Genomic DNA, 11,516 nt, shown 5'->3' on the forward strand with positions numbered 1-11,516 from the left:
AAAAAAAAAATGGTATACTTAGCACACAGATATTTTATGGCAGAACTATAAATATGAAACATTGCTTGGAAGTGGGGTATAATTGTCTGTTTTGGGAGAGTTCCAAGATGTAGAATTTTGAGTGTCCTTTATTAAGTTTCAATACTTTACCTGTTTTGTCCAAGCTTCACAGATGGAGACCCCCCTATAGTATACACTGGAGCACCTGTGTGGACCCCCTAATAAAAAGGGTGTTCTTGTGTCCCACACTAGTGCTCCACGTCCAGATGTGTAAACAGCTGCTGAGTGTCCTCTCCTTACACAGAATCTATTTTGCATTTCATTCTAGTAACAAACCCATCTACACAACCAAATTATTTTCAGACAAGTAGGCCCTCAAAAATGTGGGCAAATGCATATGGCCAAAACAATGGTGTTTTTATAGGCCGAAAGAAAAATGTTTGATACGAATGAATAATGTGCCCATGAACATGAAAGTTGCCATTTTAAACTGTACAACAGTTAAGAAAAGCACATGGAGCAGCACGAACGTAATAAACACAAAAAGAATAGGAACACAGCACAACTGCTTACTTTTTTGCAGCACTCTCCGGATCTTTCTGTACTGCTCGTGTTCTCTTAATTTTAGGTCCGACCACCGCTTCCTGAGCTGATCTTTCGATCGACGTACCCCGAAATTCTGGTGCAGACTCTTGACCACTTTTGCCATTATCTTGGCCTTTCGGACATTGGGGTTGGGGTAAGGTCCATACTTTCCGTCATAGTCGGCCCTCTTCAGGATGTCGACCATCTCCAACATCTCCCCAAAGGACATATTTGATGCCTTAAATCTTCTCCTCCTGGATCCAGATGTTTCCGGCTCCGGGCTTTCCTCCCCCTCCTCCTCGTTGCTATAATTAGCTCACACCTGCTGTATCTCCGCCATGTGCTCATCCACCACTGCGCCGAACGAAAAGGGGCGGGGAATAGACTAGAAAGAACGTCAGGGGCGGGCGGAGTTACACGCATGCGCAGTGTGTATAAAGCGTAACACGCGTGCGTAGTACGTACGATCTGTGAGCGGAGGAAGGAGTATCGGAGGCGCCGATCGTGATAACGAAGGTAAGATCTAAACTTGGGCCTATACTGCTTCTAGATTGAGGCCTATATTGTAACAATATTAGGAGAGTTTTGCCTGACATTAGGGTTTGTCTTGTGTTGTGTCTTGCAGTGAAAATGGATATCTTGAAAGATAACGACTTTATGGCAATCTTCATTGATATGTTCAGGGAGCTGCCTTGTCTATGGGAGATAAACCACCCTGAATATAATATAATAACCAAACAAAGAGGAAGGCAGCACTGGATCAATTGCTGGTATTTGTGAAGACTGTGATGCCCACGGCAGACATCACCTATTTGAAGATTCTAATTGGTGGCCTGAGGAGCACTTATCTAAGGGAGCACAAGAAGGTCCAGGATTCCCAGAGATCCGGAGCTGCAGATGACATTTATGTCCCCAGGCTCTGGTACTACGACAGGCTGCATTTTCTGGCAGGTCAGACTGAACCCAGGTCCTCACTCTCCAGTCTTCCTTCCAGGCTTCCTTCCCCCCCAGCTGAGGCTTCTGACGCCCAACCTGGGCCTTCCAGGCAGCAACATGTGGAGGAGCCCAGCTTGAGCCAGGTATAGCATTCCTCTAAATATTTCTGCTTTTCCAATCAATGATGTTAACTAGATGTTAGTTTGGAGTACTAATTTATGATTGTGATTGATGATGCAAAAACTAAAACCATGTCCCTTTTTCATACACAGGGAAGTCTCAGCCAGGAGGTGGCCGGACCAAGCAGGCTGCCTGATACCCAGGTCCCTCCCCTACACCTGCAAAGACAAAGTGGCAGAAAGAGGAGTAACCTGGAGGAGGTTGCCATAGACCTCTTTTAGAAGGCTACAGAGGCCCTGAGAACCCCCCACACTGTGGAGGAGGACTTTGCTTGCATAACTGCCTGCAAAATGCTGCAGATGGAGGAGGGCCAACGACTCCTGTGTGAGTCCTTAATTTTGGAACCTCTCAATAAGAGGTTGAGGGCCCAAATAACATGTGCTACCCACATTTGTGACCTCACACCTAGTCCTCCTCCTCCTCCAGGTCCTCCTACTCCTCCTCCTCCAGGTCCTACTCCTCCTCCTGCCACATCTCCAACACCAAATCCACAGCCGGCAAAGGAAGCGTGGAAAGAAGACCAGAAAGTGATGACCCTGGGTCCAGTCTGGTCTGGCAAAAGATGCAGCCTCTTGTAGTACCACAGCCTGGGGACATAGATGTAATCTGCTGCTTTCATGATCTCTGGGACTTCTGGACCAGACTGCACTTGGATAAGGACTCCTCAGGCCACCAATTTTGATGTTAAATAATTGATGTCTGCCCTGGGGTCCAAGGCTTTGCCAATTTCTGCTGTTTCTCCAGTGTTGTCTCCCTCTTTGTTTGGTTCTGAGCCCTTAATAAAGGATTTTTTGTTTCAATTTCAAAACTACTATGTGAAATTAACAAGGGACACCAACACCAAGCAACCTTCTTGAGATTAAATTATATAAGATATCAATGGTGTTGTGGTAACTTGACACACAAAACACACACAAAAATATTGGGGAGTAAAACTAACCAAAAAATAAAACAAAGATCAGCCTTGAAAAAAATACAAACCTAAAAAAAACAGCCTTTAAAAAAAAAAAAAAAAAGAAAACAACCCAAAAATAATTTTGTCAGATGTGACAAATAAATAATAATTAATAACGTAAGAAGTCTGTGTGAATATGAGCAGCAGAACTACTTCATTATTCTCACATTATACAGAAGAAGAGAGTGCGCTGGATTAAACCATTTTTTACATTGCACCATGACGAAAGTACTGTATCCATTGTGAACGCTAATTTTACCAGACCGAGCTGTTCCGTCTCGGAATTTCTTCTGAGCATGCGTGGCACTTTGTGCGTCGGAACTGGCCACACATGGTCGGAATTTACGCGATGGGATTTTGTTGTCGGAAAATTTTATAGCCTGCTCTCAAACTTTGTGTGTCGGAAAATCAGATGGAAAATGTCCAATGGAGCCCACACACGGTCGGAATGTCCGACAACACGCTCCGATCGGACATTTTCCATCGGAAAAGCCGACCGTATGTACGGGGCGTAACAATCACTTTAAGGGAACAGGATCTGTGTTTTTTTTTTTTTTTTTTTTTTTTTTTTGGGGGGGGGGGGGGGGGGGGGTGTGTATCAAACACTTTAAGAATCAATGTAGGCATATGGAGTGGGGCAGAAAGTGCTAGGGAATAGGCAGAGTTCCAGAAGGCAGGGCTGAGATGGTTGGGTTTTCAGTTCATTTTTTATTTTTTGCCCACGTTCTAAAATTCCTGCCCCTTTGCACTGTGAAGGGAGTGGTGCTGATGCATTGCAAACAAAACATCACACGGTTTATTCATTTTTTTTATTGAAATGTCGCAAAATGACATTTAATTCATCTTTGTTCACTTCATCAGGTTGCAATATAGTGTAGTGCATTGTGATATGCTGTACTAAAACAAGATCAGATTCTACTTTTTTCTCAGCACACACCACTACAATACACTGGTGTAAACTAAAACATGACATAGGGCAAGTCTCCTTGTTTTTGCCCTGGGCAAAGGTGCCCAGTGTAGCCCAACACATAGGCTCGGTTCACACTAGGGGCGGCACGACTTGCAGGTCCCCTCACCGAGGCGACCTGCACACAACATCCACGGCGACTTGCAAAACGACTTCTGTATAGAAGTCTATGCAAGTCGCTTCAAGTCGCCCCAAAAGAAGTACAGGAACCTTTTTCTAAGTCGGAGCGACTTGCGTCGCTCCTATTAGAACGGTTCCATTGTACAGAACGGGAGGTGACTTGTCAGGCGACTAGGTCGCCTGACAAGTCGCCCCCGTGTGAACCGGCACTCAAGCTGTGGTTGGGCCCTAATTGAAACCTGGAAAATATAGACAACCGACTCAGGTTTTACAAACAAGCTGAGGGGTTACTTTTCAGAGCGAATAGTTCATTTATTACATTCAGTGTAATTTTATTTATTAATGCATTCTTCTCTCCCTTTTAATTATAAATATATTCACATTGAAGAATTTAAAGCATATTCAACTTTTACTTCAGGTTTTTAGAAGCTCTGTTGCAACTACAGTGCTCAATGTTTTAGAACCAACTTAAATGAAAGGAATCACCATAGAACACAATAGATTTGTAGTTTGTTTATTTATTTATTTTTTTAATCTGATCCACATGTGAAATCTAATGTATGCCATTCATTAGAGAACATGTGTTTAAAATCAGATTAATAAACAGCATATTCATGTAACTGGGGCTATTATGTAAGCAGAGTCTTTCTCCTTCTCCCCATCTGTATATATTCTGTGTAAAGTACAGGCAGTAGAAAAAAAAAATTAAAGCAAAGTCTGATACCTGGCTTGGAAGATCTGAAGTGTGTTTCAGGCCTCATGCACACTGGATGTTATAATGTTATAAAAACGCCGGAAGGGTTTAAGCGTTCTTTTGGTTTTTTTTAATGGAATTAAAAACACTGATGAGCCACGTTTTTGAGCGTTTATCTGCGTTTTTGAAGGTTAGGCGTTTTTTTGATGTAAGTGTTTTTTACAGCTGGAAAAACTCCTCTCAGAACCCACTAATTTTTTTTTTTTTTTTTTTACAGCCAATAGATGCCCCAACCCAAAAAACAGTTGATAACAGCTTATGTGTGCATGGACACATAAGATAACATGCTGGAGAGTTTATTGAATGTAGAAAAAAACGTCTGAAACCAAAAAACAGCAGCTGTAAAAACATCCAGTGCGCATGAGGCCTGAGGATTAAACTGATGGTTCTCCTTTTTAATACCTCTGAAATAACTTGCACTTAAAAATACACTTACAAATTAAAAATCTAAAGGTGTAATATGTTTGTGGTTCTGTCATCTACAGACGGGACACAGAAGATTGTTATGGCAAACTATACTCAACACAGACCCAAGATGATCCCAACCACACTGCTAAACACCTGTAAAATTTTATGTTATATTAAAGTGGAACAAACGGTGCATATATTCTCACTTTGAGCATGCATGCTGTGTAATGTGTACCTATTACCTCTCAATGGCACTCTTCTGATGAATCTTTCATGTGCTTTTCTGTCCATATGGACAGGACCATGTAACAAAAAAACAGACCGTACTGGATAATTTGGTGTTTTTCCTAATTCTACGTTACGCAACACAGAAGTTGTTCTCTGTGCTGTGGAACCTTGGGTTTTGATGCTGCCTTTCAGGAGTTTGGACACTGGAAAGCAAGACTTAACAGAGTGCACCAGCATAATGTAAAATCTTTAATAAAACTTTTTATTTACTACAAATTGTACTTGAACCACTGCAATACGGGACACTCCCCCCCCCCCCTTCCTGCCAAGGCCAATTTTCAGCTTTCAGCGCTATCACATTTTAAATGACAATTGTGCGGTCATGCAACGCTGTACACAAACCATTTTTTAGCATTTTTTTTACCCCACAAATAGAGCTTTCTTTTGGTGGTGTTTGATCACCAGTGGGGTTTTTATTTTTTGCGCCACAAATTTAAAAAAAACGAAAAATTTTGGAAAATGTTTCTTCTTTTCGGTTACAAATCTTTGTAAATAAGTCATTTTTCTCCTTCATTGATGAGCACTGATGGGCATCCCTGATCCCTAATGGGCACTGGCAGGCATCCCTGGTGGTCATCCTCAATGGGTCTACATTGATAATTAATGCACTGATTTTCAGCTCAGACCCCCCCCCAACCCCCCCCCCCCCCCCCCCCCGGCAGGAGAGCAGCCAATCGGCTCGCCTCTACTCTCACCTGTCAGCATGGTTTTTCCAGTTTACACTGTGATTAGCTGTGACTGGACACAGCTGATCACGTGGTAAAGCGCCTACGTCAGAGGCTCTTTACCGAGATTGGTGATACAGTGTGTCAGACTGACAAACTACACCATCAATCGCTGCGCGCCCAGCGGCTTATCCTGACGTCCAGTCAGGATAATGAAACCACTTTCCGGCAGTCATTTTGCTGTGTGGTTAAAGGCTAAGCTAACTTTTATGTTCACTTCATTTGATTTTTTTTTTTTCTAAATTTCAGCTCCCCTATGTACCAATATAACATTAATATACCGGTACTTTTGCAAAAATAAAACAGCGTTTCATTTATTCTACCCACGCTTACCTCACTCTTTTCATGGATGTTTAAAAACCCTGCTCCATTACTTCTGCCTTACTTCCTGAACAGACTTTAGGTCATGACACAGGAAGGAGTTGATCTCATTAGCACACATTCTGCATCATCTACCCTCAGCTGGTCAACTCCTTCCTGTGTCATGACCTAAAGTATGTTCCGGAAGTAAGGCAGAGGTAATGGAGCATGGAAGAGAGTGTGGTAAGCTTGGGTAGAATAAATGAAAAGCTGTTGTGTTTTTTTTTTTGCAACAGTAGTACAATAATGCTCGCTTGGTACATAGGGAAGCTGGAATTTAGAAAAAGAGTGAACAAAGGTTAACTCGGCCCTTAAAAGATGCTGTGTATACATGCATATCACAAATCTTTGATAAAAAGTCAAATTATGTCTGACTGACAGTTGTTTGACTGTGGCTAGCAATAGCAACATGAGCACTGCCTCAGCACGTTCTGTCAGCACGTCCTCTCCAGCAGAGCCAACTCTCTCCCTAAACATGGCTTTAAAAAAAATAAAACCTACTCCCCTACATGACTGCAGCACCGATCCAAGCTGCAGCTGTCCCCTGCCGCCTCTAAGACTGAACTGAGCGGTCAGACTGCTGATCATTCAGTTCACGGTCATCAGTCACCCGCTCTCTGCTCTGCCTCTCCAAGGCTCACTACAGTTCATACCCATACGATGCAGTTCTGGTAATAGCACTGCGTTTTGCAATCTGTTTCGGGTGCCGTTAATTTAACATTGACAACCGCAGCGGATAGCATGGGCTCCGTACGATTGCTGTACAATGCAAGGAAATGCAGCGATTCTTGTACGTTTCCTATCAGTGTGAACCAAGGCTTAATCATATGCAGAAAACAATGCTAGCCTATGTCCAAATACACACGGTTAATGGTCTTACCTGTTTTTGTTTCCTTTAGACAAAGAAACAACATATACCTTACCGAAACAGCAAGCTTACACGGCTACTTAAGGATTCCCTGGGTGGGAACTGTCGCACCATCATGATTGCTGCTGTTAGTCCTTCTTCACTGTCCTATGATGATACATACAATACTCTGAAGTATGCAATAGAGCGAAGAAATAAAATCTTCTGTAAGTAAATTGCCTCAGATGATCCTGTTCTTATTTTTCATTTTGCAGGGGGACGATATAGTGCACAGAAGATCGGACAACATCTAACATTTAAGTTATGACAGATTTGAGTATTGTGAGGTTCACCTTGCTTTGTTATTATGGCAGCTTTTGAGTTGGGCGTCAATTTTAAAAAATACAAAGGTTGCCATTGCTGACCTCCTTCAGAAACTGCTATTTGCTTGGCTGTTACACTGACACCAATGTGATTCAAAGACCAGTATGCAGATCAGGAGAAACAAAAGTATATGTGAACCCCTACCTTGCAAAACAACCCAATCGTTTCAAATAGAAAGGTGCACCATTTGTGTATCAACTGTATCCCAGTGTGTTCGGTTTCCTGGCCAAGCTGGGAGAACAAGCCTGCCTGTAATTTAATGGTCATACCTGTATGACGACCCCCCCCCCCCCCCAATGCACAGTCATACACTGGAAGATCAGTGTAATGCTGTTTCTCCACCGCAGAGAGCCGAGATTTATGTGATCAATTATAGATACTTATTTTATTTAATATATATGTTTACACAAATGTTTTACCCCCATTGTTTTTGATCGTTTAGCACCTTTTTAAATATCCCACTTTTTATCAGTTTTACCATTGAAGAGGTTACTGCTGAGGGGCTGAGCACTGATATCATCTGATCAATGTAGTGTTTTCTGTGCATACTCACGCTCTTCCCGCCATTCAGCATTGAGAGAGCATGCTGCTGCTACTTATGCTTTGCAAAGAGCCACGTTGGAGCTCTGATCTCTTGTCAATTCCTACTGCCCATCTACAGTGATCGGTCACCTCCAGCCATCTGGCCTTCACTGGCTACCTGCTTCCTTGGTTTTAGCAAGAGCCTGGTGGCTTTACTTTGTACTTTTTGCTTAGTTTTATCACCATTGTGTGGCATTAAACATATCTGTATTTAGACCCTATGGGGTTCCAAATACCGTACATTTGTTCTGTGCCTTTGGAAGTACTAATGTTTGCCATCTGAAATTTTGTTACCTATGATTACAAAGTCTACCTAGTCATTGGTGTAGTCTTTCGCTCCCAATCTTATTGATTGTGGTCTCTACTACAGTCAGGCAAGACTTTGTCGGCCAATTTCACCCAGATTCTTGCTGGTGCTGACCTCCGGCTTTGTGTTATCCCCACCTTCTCCTGTAGAGTTTTTTTTTTTTTTTTTTTTTTTTTACCTGTCCTTGCCTTAAAAGCAGGTGGTTGCAGTTGACCATCTCTGACTCTGATTTGGGGGTCCACTCACTCTCCTATAGATTCATTTTTCTTTTTTTGTGTTTTTGAGGAATCTCAGTCCTCTGCCATTATCTCAGATTTACAGACTGGCTTTTATTTATGCTAAATACACTTCGCTGTGTTTGAAGGTTCAGCCTGCTATATTAATCTTTAGTCTTTCAAAGTTCCTACAGCTGCAAATACCTTCCAATTACACTTGTTTTTTGAGATCCTCATCAATGGTGAATAGCATTGCCCTGATGGGTCCTGGATCCCCTCTTGAGTCCTTACTGAATCTTTTTTTTTTTTGGGGAAAGATTAAGTAAACCAGTGGTCTATACACAACGTGGCTCTACCAGTGACACACCCTAATAGGGAAACCATTAGATCAGTGCAAGGCATTTTACATCTTGGATTCTACTGACCGGCAGCTTGAATCCCTCCTTTAAGTTTTTAGTTTGTGCTGGCCGGCCCTGCCTAATGCCCTATTCTGACTGTGAACTTAATTTGCCAAACTTCGGTGGAATGGTCTAAATCTCTCAAACGATATATATTTTCACTGCGGCAACGGATTCCTTACTAGTAGAGTACATGGAACAGAGGTCTGAAGCTCTATTCTTCAGTCTAAATAGCCTTTTGAAGTCATCTAGACTTTTTTGTCTTCTATGGATCTGTTGTCTAAACCAGGGGTCCTCCAAACTTTCTACTCAAAGGGCCGGTTTACCTTCTTCAGACTTTAGGGGGACCAGACTGTGGCCAGGGGGAATATACATTTTTTTTCTGGCATCAGTGGTAGTAAATAGTGTCCCTCTGTGGTATTAGGGGGGAGCATTGGTGCCAATTGTTGATGTCAGTGGGAGAAATAGCACCCCATTGTTGTCATTGGCAGAAATTATGCCTATTGTTGACGTCAGTGGGCAGAATAGTGTCTAATATCTGTGGATGAATAGTTCCCCAAGGAACAGTAAAGGCAAGCAAAGGTCCGCATCTGGCCCCTGGGCCGCAGTTTGGAGACCACTGGTCTAAACAAATGCACAAAACTTGCCGTTTTCTTGGAGTCCATTGAGGAACACGGGTCCAACACCTCTGTGTTTATGGTACTGCTTGCCACAAACTGAGGCATGTTGGTGGGAGGGGGGTTACTTAGACTGCCCTACTGATTGTTTTTTCTTGCCAGTGTCCAGTCCAAGCTGGCGGTACAACCAGAAAGTATATGAATTTCTGTGTCCCTCAATGGACCCTTAATTTTATTAGTGAGTACAATAATCCCATTTTCTGTCAGATCATCAAGTATTTCTTGGTTGTACAGGGCACAAGCTCTTTAATCATTACTCCTGTGTTCTATGCCACTTCCATAAGGTGATTGGACAATGGCATAATACCTTACTATGGAGGTTGTTTTTTCTCTGATGATTAGATTCCTGTTGCACCAAGGCCACTGTGATTCCTACTGCAGCTTCCAGATAGGTTGATTCCTCAGCAGAGCTTGGAGGACTGTACCTAGATCCCGCTGGTTTGTGGAAGCAGAGTCAGCATGTAATTTTGATGTCATGCACTGGATCTTGCTGTAGGTGCTTCCCTTTGCATGCAGTACAACATGTGGCCTTAACTGCAGGGAGCTTTACACTTCCAGGGCTGTGGTCTGCAAGCAGCAGAGCTCTGTCCTTGCAGAGAATACCAGTTGTTGAGGATGAACCTGGGATTACATATTTCCCCTGTTCATCCTGCATTTCTGCGGTGAGTACAGGGAGGGGGAGCTCTTTACACATTCATGCCCCAGAGTGTCCCCTTTGTTGTATTCCAATCCCTTTGTGTTTGGAGGTGCTGGACAAACCCTTCAGGTGGTTGCAGCTGCAGCAGGGAGTGCTGGGTTTCTCTTTAAATGTGGCACTATTTTAACTGTATGACACACCTGTCTTGGTATTATTGCACCTGTGCAACTCCTCTCTGGTGCCTAGTAGTCTGCACCACCTTACTTTCTATTGAGTTACTGCTATCCTTTTCTCTTTTTTTGGGCGTGAATTTGAACCAGCAACATCTCTTGGTACACTCCTGGTGGCACTGTATAGTAAATGTTACCACATTACCTGGGTTTACAATGGCCTGCAAATCCTTACCATGCTTGGCAGAAAGACATTCCCCTGCCTCTCAAGCAACAAAATGCTCAGGTGTAAAAGGGCCTTAGGCAAATGGATTCCCTCTCTGTGCTTACTAACATTTCTAGGCAGGAGGATCACTGCTCCACTAGTTTAAGGTGGATCAGACAAGTTATTTGAGTCAATTGTTTGAAAGATAGATGTCTTCCCTTCCCCCATAAGGCACCTTGTTCATGCTTCTTGACCTTTTCTGCCTCCTGTTTCTCAGATTGCAAGCCTGCCACTTGGTCTTCTGTTGCACATTTAAGTCTTCTAGGTGGCTGTTCAGGCCTCCTCTGATGTCAGTTTTCAGACATAAGGTTTCTGAGTCTGACCAGCCTTTGCTATGTGGGGCCTGTTGGAGTTGTTGCTGTGTTGCCCACCAACAGATGAACTGTTTGTTTGGATATCCCAGTCTTAACCATTATAGAACCCGTGCCCCCATATTGTTCAAATGAAAAAAATAGGCAATTATCTCTGTATTTCTTGCCACAAAGCTAAGGTTAGCTGGGAGTGGCAAGGGTTATTAGGGGGGTGGCTCTGCAGCTTACTTGTTTTGCCAGTTTCTAGTCATGTGAGGGTAGCTGTATTTAACCCATATACTTGTAATGATTCAAGAGCTTTTTTGCCCATACTATACTACAAGAAACAGATTTTACTTGCAAGTCAAAAATCTTTTTTTTTTTTTTTTCCTTGTACTTTCAGGCATTTACAGTGCCTTGTATTCATTCCCCTTGAAATTGTCCACATTTGTCATGTTACAACCAA

At 42.8% G+C, this 11,516-nt stretch overlaps 1 protein-coding gene across 1 annotated transcript in view; it reads left to right on the forward strand.

Moving 5' to 3' along the window:
* The window catches only part of KIF18A (kinesin family member 18A), a gene marked incomplete in the record, with an annotated part of 168,537 nt that overhangs the window by 79,376 nt on the left and 77,645 nt on the right, over positions 1–11,516 (forward strand). The window contains 1 exon segment of the mRNA XM_073604534.1: positions 7,178–7,326. Within this exon segment, the coding sequence (XP_073460635.1) occupies positions 7,178–7,326 (149 nt within the window).

This window comes from Aquarana catesbeiana, linkage group LG11 (assembly GCF_042186555.1).
Source record: "Aquarana catesbeiana isolate 2022-GZ linkage group LG11, ASM4218655v1, whole genome shotgun sequence".
NCBI lineage: Eukaryota > Metazoa > Chordata > Amphibia > Anura > Ranidae > Aquarana > Aquarana catesbeiana.